Source organism: Marmota marmota, unplaced genomic scaffold, assembly GCF_001458135.2.
Source record: "Marmota marmota marmota unplaced genomic scaffold, marMar, whole genome shotgun sequence".
In the NCBI taxonomy this organism is placed as follows: domain Eukaryota; kingdom Metazoa; phylum Chordata; class Mammalia; order Rodentia; family Sciuridae; genus Marmota; species Marmota marmota.
In genome coordinates, this window is record NW_025999900.1 from 8,564,415 (window position 1) to 8,577,868 (window position 13,454).

At 47.2% G+C, this 13,454-nt stretch overlaps 1 protein-coding gene across 4 annotated transcripts in view; it reads left to right on the forward strand.

Annotated features, from left to right (window-relative positions):
• Positions 1-4,405, forward strand: part of Susd6 (sushi domain containing 6) — a 107,314-nt gene extending 102,909 nt beyond the window's left edge. For all 4 annotated transcript variants that reach the window (XM_048798577.1, XM_015490574.2, XM_048798575.1 and 1 more), the window contains exon 6: positions 313-4,405. In XM_048798577.1, coding sequence (XP_048654534.1) covers positions 313-338 — 26 coding nt within the window. In that variant the 3' untranslated portion in view covers positions 339-4,405. The remainder of the gene's footprint in view (positions 1-312) is intronic.
• Positions 4,406-13,454: the final 9,049 nt, after the last annotated feature.

Below are 13,454 nucleotides of genomic sequence, written 5' to 3' on the forward strand. Positions count from 1 at the left end.
CTTTGTGGAGGGAGGTTTAGGAGAGAAGTGGAAATGACTAGAGCAGCAGAGCAAAGGCAGAGAGTAGGTTCAAATTGTTGGACCCAGAAGGGATTTGAATACCAGGCTGAATGTTCAGTTTATTAGACAGTAGGAGGGATGAGCCAGAAGGGCTTATAAAAGAAGCTGGGGATTTTTGACTACCTTAAAGTGTCTGAGTAGGACATGTCTTTAAACCAGGGGCTATATGGGAGCATGGAGATGGGGTCACGAGTGCTGTGGAGAAACCCCCTTGGGATAACCACTGTCCTTCCCCTCCTTGTCTTCCTGCAGATATCCCACTGTTAAAAGAAGCATGAGGGCTACCAGCAGCCTTTCTCCTTTTCTGCAAGGGTCCTCTCTGCCCTTCTTCCCTCTCCCACTGGGTCTGAGCACCCTGTACTCTCCAGCCACCCCACCTGGACACCTGAGCTGCCACCTGTGTATCTGTGTGTCTCTGAAGGCCTGTAGGCCACCTCACTGGAAACTCAAGGAAGATTCTCGCCATCTGCCTGGACAGCTGGAGGAGCTGGCTTTTTGCCCAGCTCAGCCTTCCCATCTGTCGGGGACATATTTGAATGTGCTGGATCGAACTCTCCCTTTTCCTAAGCTTTTGGGTCCCTTCCAGCCAGCTCTCTGGTGGCAGCCCCCACAGTCCTTGTGGGCCTGAGTGCCACCGTGTTTACTTGTGCCTTCCCTCACCCCTTCAGTTTCCTATCATGCAGGCATGTTGCTGTCTACAGGCCTTAATGGCTGCTGCCCTTGCACACAGGGCCTGGGCCTGGGGCTGGCATTGGTGCCCCTTGCAGGAGCAGATCCAAGAGTGAGCTCTCAAGGCAGGAGTGGCTCTCGCTGGGGCAGGAGTGTGGGTCCCTGGGCTTGCCTTGAGCTGACACTGGTGGCACATTTCCTTGACTGAAAATGGAGGATTTGGAAAATTCTGCCAAAGCTGTCCCGGCACCCAGTTGTCCAGCTCAGGTGCAGCCTCCTCACTCTGTCAAGTTGAGAGTTTCCAGAAACATCCAGAAGATCTTGAGGGAGAGAAGGAAGGTGACTGATAATGATCTTCCTAATATGCAAGTTCTCACTTCCTGCTTCCAGATCAACTGCTTGGGCCACTGCTTTTCTGCCTCCCTGGATAAGGGGAAGTTGCATGCTGCCTCCTGGGCTTTATCTCAGGCAGCTCTGGCTTCCTGGATGCCCACAGGGGCCTGAGGCACATCATGTCTAGGGCAGGAGAGTTGCTGAGATGCCATCAAATGCTCATCTGGTCACTGGCAGTCTGGGCAAGTTGCCCCTTTATGAGTTTGTGGTGATGGAGGGGAGGCCAGGAGGCACAGACCAATTCCCCAGTGGCTGCAGGCAGCTCCAGCCCAATCCTGAGGATCCTCCTCACCACGGTCACGTGCCTTAGTAACTGTGCCCAGGAAGTGGCCTGTTCCTGCTGCACCACTGCTTTTCCTACTTCTGCCCTTTCCTGCACCCCTACACAAATCCTGTCTGACAAGCCACACCTTGTCTTCTCTATACCCTAGGGAAGGGCTGAGAAATGGTTCGCAGCATCCCCTGGCCTAACTGGCTAAGGTAGGCCAGCAAGTGCCCAGTTGCTTGGCTCCCAGGGCCCCTTTAGACTGAAGCCTGGGTGTAGGCCCTTGAAAATGGGGCGGTGGGGGAGTGTTCCAGCCACTGCTTCCAGGGTCCCCCTTCCCCCCATATTGAATGCTAACAAGGCTGGGCGGATGAGCTCCAACTGGCTGCTACCATCTTCAGAAGATAGATGTGGCATTAAGGAATGTTTGCTTTTGCTTTTTTTTTTTTTTTTTTTTCCCCCTCTGAAGCACTGGGGCTGGGAAACTTTCAAGCTGACCCTGTGCTGTACCTCTGCTCCTCCCCTGACCTCTGGGGTAGTGAAAATATTAAAAGGTCCAGTGCATTTTCAGTACCTGACTTAACAGGGTTAGCTCCAGGTGTGGGTGTCCTTGAACAGAGGCACAGCTGCCTCCCAGCCCACCACCCCTCTGCCTCCACTTTCACAACGCACTTTACTCCCTGGTTGTGGTCACTCCCGGCCTCCTGCCACCCCTCGTCTTCCTTCCTCTCAGGGTTAGGGCAGTGCCTGCTGGCCACTCCCACATGTCCCCTACCCAGGAGCACCAGCTGCTGCCTAGAGTCCAGGCAAGTGTAGTCAGCTGGGAATGAGGTGGAGAAGGTGCTAGAACTAGAAGGCTGAAGCCTGAGGGAGATGAGACACACCCCCCAGGAGTTGCTGGCATGCCCCCCTTTCCCAGGGGTCCTGAGGCCCTCAGCTGCATTACAGACCCCGGCTCCCTTGCGTCCACAGTGCCGTCCTTGTCTTCTTCCAGGACAGAGCAGGGGGAAGTGAGTAGGAGGGGGCTGAAGTCTCACTGTGGAGCCTTTAGCTTTTATTTTCCACTCTTCCAAAACCTGGATTCTATTCTAGAATATTTTTTAAATAGAAGATCCTACCCTTTTCTACCTGGTTACTCTGGGTTTTTGCCCCTTGAGAGATTGCACTTTTTGTTTGGGGTTTATTCAGCCACCTAGGTGACTGGTGTGGCCCTTAGTAAAATGAACAGCCTTCCTTCTCCTAATGCCGCCTTCCCTCTGGCCATGCTTTGACACCGCTCTGGGGATCACAAGCCCAGGCTTGTCTGCCTGGTAGGAAACTAAGAAGCCTGAACAAGTGGGCCCACCCCCTCCTCAGGTCTGAGGAGTCTCTCTCCTGAGGCTCCTGGGCTTGTGCAGGCATTGCGGCTCAGCCTGTCTTGCTGCTGATGTCTGGATCAGTTTCTTCCTACAGTTAGATTTCTCTTTCCCCCAAAGCAAATCTTAACCATCAGCCATGTGCTACTTGTTCCTGGGGCTTCTGGGCTTTGTCCCTTGTTAAGGGGGTTGGGGACTCCACAGCTGCCTTGAGGTGGGGCCTGGCTAGAAACAGGGCCAGTGTCACGTGGCAGGCTGTTAGGAAAGAGGCTGCCGAGAGCCTGGAGCAGATGGGAAGAAAGAAACAGCCACAGCCCTGCTTTCCCGAGCTCATCTCTAGGGGAGTCCTGCAGACTTGTGCAGGAGAAATGGTCAGCACCAAAGGACTTATTTTTGTTTTGTTTTGTTTGCACACTTGACTGACTCAGTGCAGGTTTTATATCCTGGTGACTTGCAGTCACATTTTAGCAACTTTCAAGAGCCAGAACATGGTGAAAATCATTTAAAATTTCCGTCCCTTCCATGCCTTAGTTTAGCAGGTAGGCTCTGTCTTTTGCCATTTCTGTATTTCGTGTGCTGTGTTCCTGTTTCACTGGATGTGAACTGTGAAATGGGCCGAGTCCTGGCCACTCTGTGAGTTTGGTTTTATAACGCATTTCAATGTACATTCTACAAGCACTCCGTATGCAAACAGAATTTAAACGAAGATTGTCTTCCCCATTCAACTTGCCCTCCTCCTCCCAGCCCCAGCTTTAAAGTTCTGTGGAGAAACCAGATGGCAAGAAAGACAAAGGTATATGATTCCTGCTTCATGAGTGGTGGCATGGGGATAGATGGCACTTGCCCTTTTCCTCCCAATACCCACCGAGTGCTCAAACCACTTGCTTCCTACATAACAATGTTGCTTCCATTTCTGGGGAACAACCTTTCATAGAGAATGGAATATGCTGCAAACATTTCTAGATTTTTTTTTTTCTCCCCCCTTCTCAAAGAGCAAAAAGGGGCTGGAAGGGAAGTGACATACAGGCTTCACAGCTGAATTCCAGGTTCACATGCCAAGGACAGCAAGGCTAAGACCTTCTTGTGAGCCTGTGGGGCCTGCTAGGCCTCCTGCAGGGCTTGCAGAATGTTTTTCTCAACAGATGTTTGGACTGAGTGGTATGGTAGCTGGTTTGCTAGAGGAAAAGGTGGCAGGCCCCGCTTTGCTAGAGAGTGACTCTTTAACTTCCATTTGGAACCCTAGTAGAATTTTGAACAAAAACCCCAGTGTTGAGCCCTCTGCCAAGCAGCAGAGTTAGCCAGAGGGGCTGCAGGGCAAAGCACTTGGATTGCCAAGCAGGGAGGCGAGATGGTTTTGGGTTGTATGGCAGTGCCCACACCTGCCCTGGCTTCTTAAGATTGTTGCGCCACTCTGGGATCCTTTGCAGAATGGTACTCTTGTAATGGTTTAAAACAACACATGCATAATCGACTCTGTGCAGGATGTCACTCAATCAGTTTGGGTTTGCTTTATTTTATTTTATATATATATTTTTTTGGTATCCTGTACATTGCAGTGGGTGTGAAGATAGTATTTTAATATTTGTACAAAAAGTTTAATTTAATTTTAATTGTTCTATGTATATAACTGCATTTCTAAATAATAATAAAAAATTCTTATGGAGGCAGTTGTGGGAGATGTGATCCTTCCAGAGAATTTTTGCAGAAACCCTAGAGTGAAAAGAACAGATATAAGTAAGAGCTCACAAAGGGCTGAAGCACTGACTCTGGGGCAGTGTACCTGGCAAGACCGATGCAATGGGGAGGTGGTGTGCAGCACCACCAGCGTCATGGCCTCATTCCTTGTTCAAACGCTCTCAGGATGCCAACCTCTGTGTTCAAGCTGGAATTCAGCAGAAGACTAGACATTATGTTTTGGGCCTATGTGGACTGCCAGATGTGCTGGGAGGACAGACTGCCACAGAAGCACAGTGAGTGATGTGATCAGGAATGCCCAGGGCGTGATGGGCAGCCAGAGAACTCCTCTGGGATGGGATGGCATTTAGGCTGACATGCAAAGGGCCAGTAAGTGAGGTTAAACAGCAGGACACTACCTGTGCACAGGTGCAAATGGAGTAGACAGCACATTCTGTTCAAGAAACCAGAAGGATCCCTGTGTAGCTGCACTGCAAGGCTGGGGAGACAATGGCTCAGAAAGGGCTGTGGGAACTGAGCACAGTAGTGAATATCTGTGATCTCAGCAACTCAATATGCTGAGTCAGGAGGATCACAAATTTGCTGCTGGTCTAGGGAACTTAGCGAGAACCTGGTTCAAAATTTTAAAAAATTAAAAAGGGCTGGGGATGAAGGTCAACGGGAGTGTCCCTGGGTTCAATCCCTGGTACCTTCCCCCATACCTACACACATACACACACATTCTCTCTCTCTCTCTCTCTCTCTCTCTCTCTCTCTCTCTCTCACACACACACACACACACACACACACACACACACACACAAGCTGAGGAGGGAGGCAGGGACTAGGATGAGGGCCCTTACCAACTGGGCAGGGAGGGAGTTTGCACTAAGAGCAATAGGAGGCAGCATCTTAGCAGTTTTCAGTGACAAAGTAGCTTAGCAAGATCTGCAGTTTGGGGAGCCTTGCCTTTCAGAGTCTCTTCCAACCAGTGAGCTTCAGGGAGATGAAAAACTAATTTCAGCACAGGGAAATGGCACACTTTTCACCAGAGGGAAGTGCTCTCCTCTGGTGGTGAAGAATGGATTTGGGGGGAATAAGCATGGAGAGAAGATGGTAATCGAAGAGATATTTATTAAGAAGATAGATAGAATCAACAATTTTTTATACCTTTATTTTGTTTATTTTTATGTGGGGCTAAGGATTGAACTCAGGGCCTTGCATGTGCTAGGCGAGCGCTCTACCACTGAGCCACAACCCCAGCCCCTAGAATTAACAAATTTGTTGACCAAACTGGATGTGGAAGAAAAACAGCACAACATCACTGCGGAGAGTGGAGAGGAGAGGTCTGCTGTTCACTAAGCACTTCATCAACTTAAAACTTAATGGTGATGGGGCTGGGGCTCAGTGGTAGAATGTTTGCATAGCACATGTAAGGCCCTGGGTTCGATCCTCAGTACCACATAAAAATAAATATATAAAGATATTGTGTCTATCTACAATTTTTAAAAAAATTGTTCGCTGGGGGGGGGGGGCCTGGGATTGTGGCTCAGCGGTAGAGCACTTGCCTAGCACCAGCAGGACCCAGGTTCGATCCTCAGCACCATATTAAAAAAGGCATTGTGTTGTGTCCATCTACACCTAAAAAATAAATATTTTTAAAAAACTATTAAAAAATAAATGAACAGATTTTTTTTAATTAATGGCAATTGGCTGGGTACAGTGGTGCACACCTATAATCCCAGCAACTCTGAAGGCTGAGGCAGGGGCTTCTCAAATTCAAAGCCAGCCTCAGGAACTTAGTGAGACCCTGTCTCTAAATAAAATATAAAAAAGGACTGGGGATGCAACTCAGTGATTAAGCGCCCCTAGGTTCAATTCCTGCTTTCAAAAAATAAAAATAAAACTAATGGTGACAATAGCTGATACTTCTTAAGAACTTCCTGTCTACCAGGCAAGCTTCTGTGCACTTTGTGTGTGTAAGCTCATGACGGCCACACAGTGACTCCAGAGGCAGGTGCCTTCATTGCCTGTATCCCCTTGTCAAATATACTGAAACTCGGGAGTGGAGAGGCAAAATGGCTTTTTCAAGCTGCAACCTTGAAAACCCAGGTAGGTCTGCCGGGCTACCATTCCTCCCTCATCAGGCACTGCCTGCCTCTCTCAAGGGCCTCCTGGGTGTTACCACCTCCCTTCTGCCTTTCAGAGTCTCTCCAACCAGTGAGCTTCAGGGAGAGGAAAAACTAATTTCAGGACAGGGAAATGGCACACTTTTCACCAAGAAAATTAACTCTTAAAGAATGGTGGTGTTGGGGAGGAGGCTTTAAGACATGCATAAAATGATAAGAAAACTTCCTCCACAAGAAAAAAAAAAAATTAAAAGGGAAAAACTCTTCATGATGGATGTGTCTCCTCTGTCCCTGGAAACAAGTACAGACAGGTGTCCCTTCAGGTAAGGAATGCTGGCCCCATACAGAAAGGAGCCGAGAGCCTGGGGAAGAGAGAGTGTCAACGCAGGGTCAGTCTTTCGCCTTTTTTCTTGATGACAGATAAGGCGGGGCAAAAGTAATAAAACCTGCAGATCAGCGAGGGCAAAGGGCTGTCTGAAGTGGTTGACTCAGGTGTGAAGAGCTTGGGTGGAGAAAAGAGGAATCTCCTGCCCTATTGCAGAACCTGAAAAAGTGGAGACCCCAGACAACAAAAGCACAGTCTCATAGGTCTTAGACAACCGAAAAATAAATACACAAAAGTAACACATATTCATTTCAGATAATCTAGGAAAAATATTAAAACCACTCATAGTACCACTATGGTACTAGTAATGTATTATATATTTGCCTCTTGTGAGAGATCACTTTAGCTGGGTAAGGTGGTGCACATCTGTAATCCCAGTGACTCAGGAGACCAAGGCAGGAGGATCATAAGTTCCAGACCAGCCTCAGCAACTTAGTGAGACCCTGTCTCAAAACAAAAAGAGCCGGGGGTGTGGCTCAACGATAGAATGCCCCTGGGTTCAATCCCCAGTACCACCACTAACAACAAAACTCTTTGGTAATATTTTCTGTGGATTTTTTAAAAACTTTACAATCTATTGTATTCACAAAACAATCATCAGTATTATTTTAGTGACTATGTATATTTGTAATTGGGATTTTAAAGTTGTCAAAAATTATTTTTTCCTTAGGATACAGTCCTGAAAATGAAACTGCTGGATCCAGAGATATACATTTTAATGACCTTTAATATACCACAAACTGCCCACCCTAACAGTTACTCCAAATTATATTCTCATTGTCAGAGTGTTTCTTTTCCTACAAGCTCACCAACATTGGAATACTGGAATTGAGATTTTAAAAATAACAGTTTAAAGAGAATGGTATTGTTTTAACTCACTCCTTTTTTTTGTTATTCCTGAAACTGAGTATTTAAAGTATGTTTGCTCAATCTTTGCAATAAAGGCATCTTGGAAATTGTAAAAAAAAAAAAAAAAAGTCCAAATTTGAGATGACAAAAAGTCAAAACAATGATTCACAGTGATTTCCAATCTCAATTCTAAGTACCTTTGTATGTTAAAAAAAAAAAAAAAACTGCAAGGATTGTAGCTCAGTGGTAGAGCATTTGCCTAGCAGATGTGGGACCCTGGGTTCGATCCTCAGCACCATATAAAGATAACTAAAATAAGGGTCCATCAATAACTAAAAAAACCCCTGCAAGCTGCCAAGAGAAAGCAGGCTGCTACCCCAGGACTTGAGATGAAATTATTACTAACCAAGTTTTCCCAATGGGGTTCTATTCCTGCTTGATTAAGGGCAAGCACATCTTTGACTGGGGTGTCCGGACAGCATCTGATACTGTCTTGAGAATTTTTCTTGGGAAAATTAGCCAAGATGGGTTTGGATTTACACAATGAGGAGACATGGGCACCAAAGCTTAAGTGTGTGAGTAGAGTGGGGGTGTTTGGGATGGAAGGGGATGACAACAGGGAGATGCAATCTGGGCAGAAGCCATAAAAGCTTCCATGCCATCAGGAGGGCATCTGATCTGGGCTCACAAACATGGCACTTTGGATGACATTTCTGGAAAGGGCAAATATCTTGGAGCAAGAAAGAGGAAATGGTAATGGCTTCCAAAACCCTACAGATTTCGGGGAGAAGACAGGGCTGAGTCAAGGGAAGCATTATGCTTGCCTGGGAGAAGCCATGGCAGTGGTAGGCACCACAGGCCCATCAGTGGGAAGGGAGCCGAGGAGCGCAGGAACTCAGGGGGATGGTCGGGACGCATCTGGGAAGCCAAAGGGCAACTGGCAGCATAGCTTGTACTGAGCATTCCTATGCACCAGGCACACTTCTAGGCTCTTGGGCTGCAGGATAATTAATTCTAACCTTGTTTTTGTTATGGTGCTGGGGATCAAACCCGGAGCCTTGCGCATGCCAAACAGATGGTGCTCTACCACATCCACACCCCATCCCTTGGCTAACCCTAACTTTGTAAGGGAAGAAACCAGGCTCGAAATCCTAAAGTGAAACTTTGTATCATGAGGTCACACAGCTCTGAAACCATGGGAATTGGGGCCAACACGATTGTCTCACAGTCTAACAACCAAGAACACCTGACTGGCTGAAGCCACAACACCCAACTGAGGCCGGAGGTACCAAAACCGCTCAAATGATTGCTCTTTCTTCTTCTGAAACTTTCCATGAGTCTCACTTCAGTGTTAGAAGCAAGAAAGAAAAGAAATCACAAGCCCCCAGTAGTCATTGGTAAAATGTCCAGTTTTACAAACACTGGATACTGATGTGGATGGCTACATGCTGTCCCAGGCCACGCTGCCAGTTGGCAGCAGAGCTGGGCTGAAATTCTAGGCTCCCTGTCCAGGTCCAGTACATGTCCCAATCCAGTATGTGTCCCACCACCTTCAGCAAGGCTACTCTTCTGTTTGGCTTTTGAGTGCAACTCCATGGTCATCTCTAACCCAACTTCCTGCTGCAACCTGAGCAGCCACTGCTCATTGCTCCAGGGGACACCATGCCAGAGTGGCTGGAGGACCACAGAGGATGAACCTCCTCAGGCCAAGTTCCAAAAGGCCCTCTTGGCAAAAAATCAAACTGTCTCTGGCCTAGGGAGCTTTTCTCTCCCTTCCAGGTTTCTTCAGACAGGAACCCAAAGCAGGAGGCAAGAAGGAAGAGTCCCCACCTAGGGAGTGAATGCATTCCAGCCTCTAAGATCTGTGACAACACTTTCATTTTAATTTCTGACTCTTCTCCTCAAGGCCAGATCTCTGGACCTTAGGCTAAGGCTCATCTGCAGCCTGGATTAGGGAAAAGGGAGGGGGGGCGCGATGACACGACACTGGGTGACAAGCAGCCTCTATCCCCTGTGTTGTGTTGGAAGTGGAGGATTTTTCTGTTCCTGCTGGCCAGAGGCAGTGCCAGGGGGGCCCCACACTGGAGCTGGCTGGTCTACCTTCCCAGCAATGACCCAGAGTTAGGGAAAGGAACCTGCCCTCAACCCCACCCATGTAGCCAAGAAGCCCAGTCTCCATGGAGAGGGTCTCAGGGTCTGTCTTCAGGAAGAGAGATGACTGGGGCCAATGCAGTTGAACCTCAATAGAGATACTGGTCTGGGGAAGAGTGGTATGGGGTGTCAGCCAGCCTAGAGCGTCTGTCACACAACCTCCCTTTCTCTGCCCTTTCCTGATGTTTGCTGAGCACCTGTGAGGGTCTCAGGACTGGGTATGGTACCTCAAAGATATGATCTTAGTCAATCAACTCAGTCACTCTTGCAAGACAGACATCAGCTTGCGCATGCCTTTAACCTCAGTGACGCAGGATGATTGGAGTCCCAGGTTAGCCTGGGCAACTCAGTGAGACCCTGTTTCAAAAAATAAGAAGGAGGGAGGAGATATAGATCAGTGGTAAAGATCCCCAGTTAAAACCCCCACCACCATTTCCCTTATTTTACAAGTAAAGAAAGTAAAACTCAGGTTCAGGAACGGCTCAAGACCAGAGATGTGATGGAAAATCAACTGAGCTGGGATTTCAATTCAGGTGTGCCACCCTAATCTCTTGACCCACATTGCTCACCAGTTCACCTCTTCTGTGGCCAGCCTTGCTCCCTAGAAGTATCTTCCAGCACCTGACCCTGTCCCACCTATTATCTTGTCCAAGAATTCCTCTCAGGGATTCCTAAATCCAGGACATCAACTCATTTACAACATCTCAGTCTGAATGCTCAGCTCTGCCTCAGCAGTCAGATGGATTCTGAGGCCCTGGAAAGGTCAGGGCAGCCATGAAATACTGGCAGTTCCTATCTGCTCTCGGGGCCTCACTGCGAAAGGTAGGGCTTGTCCTGGAGGATGATCCGTTTTCCCAGGTCTTCCCACCTCACCTCAAGATCTAGAACTGGGGGTACTTGCTAGACTCTTATCTGCCAAACAGGAAATTTCACCTGACTGGGGACTTGGGGCAAGACATGACACATTCCTGAGCTGGACCTGGGTCCCTCCTCTAAGGTTGCCCGGTGACATAGGAACAATAATGGCACAAGGAAGTATCCCATCACACACTGCAGACTTGAACAGCTGCCTGACATTTCAGATTTCCCGAAACCCCAGTGTCCCTAGAAAATTTCACAGCATAGACCTCCTGGGCAACCTGTTGGGGCAGCTTTGACTTTCTAAGCCTGCGGTGGCAGATGAGTCTGGATCTCAGCTTGGCCGGTCTGACAGAAGGTTTGACAAGGTAGACAGCCCCATGGAGGAGTTGACCTGGAGAAGCAATAGCACGGGCTCTAGCAAAGTCAGACTGTTTGCAGATAAAGTCTGCTGGCTGCTGGCTAGGGCTGAACATCTGAAAAGATCTGGGTGTAGGAAGGAAAGTCTTTGGCTCAACACAAACACACCAGGCCTGGGGCTGCCTCCTTTCAGGGGATTGTCTCTTGAAGCTTTTGAGCAGCTGAGCTGTAAAGATTTTGTAGCACTTGGGGTGCTATAGCCTCTCTGTAGGATAGCCACTCCCCACTTCTGCTTCATTGTTCATTCATCCATTTATTGAGTCATTCAACAAACTATTTATTTACCTGACATTACACAAAGCCTCATGCTAGGTTCTCAGGATACAGTGATCAATAAGACTCAATCTTGGTCCTCAAAGCTTTTGGAGACTAATAGGCTAGGCATGGTGGTGCATGCCTATAATCTCAGTGGCTCCTGAGGTTGAAGCAGGAGGAGCAGGAGTCCAAAGCCAGCCTCAGCAACTTAGGGAGGCCCTGAGCAACTTGGCTAGTCCCTGTCTCTAAATAAAATATAAAATGGGTTGGGGAGATGGCTCAGGAGTTAAGCACCCCTGGGTTCAATCCCTGGTATCAAATAAAAAGAAAAGAAAAAAATATCTAGCACAAGTTTAAATTGGAACATTCTCTGTGGAGAGCAATTTGGCAATATCATTCCAAATTACAATGTAGCTCATCATCCTCTTTTCTTCTCTTCGTGAATTCTTAAAGACATTCAATTCATTCTTAAAGACATTATGAGGGGACAGAGGCAGAGTTTCAAATTCAGAAAGGGAGAAAGATCTCCAAGGCAAACTCATCCAAACTAAACAGAACGAACCCTGCGATGCCAGGTTGGGATCGGAGGTATGGGCATGGACTGATAGTTTTCAATTACATAAAGTGACATAGAATAGCTACAGAAGTAACGTGGGCAGGCGTGCACCCACACACACACATGCACACACAGATGCCCTTAGCTTCTCTTTGGGTGGGTGGGAGCGATGCCCTGCCAGAGCAGTGAGTATACTGAACATTCACATCATTGCGATTAAAGACTATTTTCCACTGAAAGAAACCAGAGCACCTTGGAGAAGTCGTTAATTCCAGAGCTGAAACAGAAACCCTATGAGCCCTGAAGGTCTTGTATCAGAAGCAAGAAAGTGCCTCAAGAATGATGCACATGTACCCAAAGGAATCCAGCTCCAAAGTGCTTCTCCTGGCCAAATAAGAGAGGAGTTGATCATTGAAATAATGATAACAGTGGTAAAATCTGTTGAATAAAAAAGGAGACCGTGCGTCCATATTAATAAACTTCACATTGGAAAAGCCCAGCAGATATCACTTCAATCAAGAAGAAATATCAAAATCATCTACCACTTGATAGGATACACTAAGAGAACCCAATGTCTCTTTCATGCTATTCCTAAATTTAATCTTGGGAGAAAAAACAGAGAAATCCCGAGTAGGTGATCTTTTAAATGTCAAGGTCATGAAAACCAAGGGAAGACTGAGGAACTGCTCTAGACGGAAAGAGATTAAAGAGACAGGAATTAAAGAGAAATGAAACTCATGATTCTGAATTGGATCCTTTGCCAGAAAAGGTGTAGCTTATTGGGCCAAAACTTGAACTGGTTGTGAGGATTAGATGTAGTAATCATCACTGTTAATTTCTTGATTTGATAGGCTATTTTGTGATGATGTAGGGTAATGTCCTTGTTTGTCAGAAACACACATGAAAGTATTTGGAGGGGATTAGGCCACACACTCAAATGGTTCAGGAAGCTTCCTGCAAGTTTGTGATTGTTTCTAAATAAAATTAGTTACTTTGATTAAAAAATATAATGACTTACGCTTGAACTGAAAATTCTTAGTTTTTTCCTGATGCTATAACACAATCTCTCAGACTGGGGTAATTTTGTTTTTTACTCCCTTGGTATCGGGGATTGAACCCAGGGGCACTTAATCACTGAGCCACATCCCCAGCCCTTTTTATTTTTTTATTTTGAGACAGGGTCTTACTAAGTTGCTTAGGGCCTCCCTAAGTTGCTGAGGCTGGCTTTGAGCTTGAGATCCTCCTGCCTCAGCCTGCTGAACTGCTGGGATTACAGGCATGTGCCACCACAACTGGCTAGACTGGGTAATTTATAAACAACAGAAATTTACTTCTTATCGTCTGGAAGCTGAGAAGTCCAAGATCAAGGCCCTGACACAGTAGTATCTGGTGAAGTCCTAGTCTTTGCTCCCTTGTGGCATCCTCATGTAGTAGA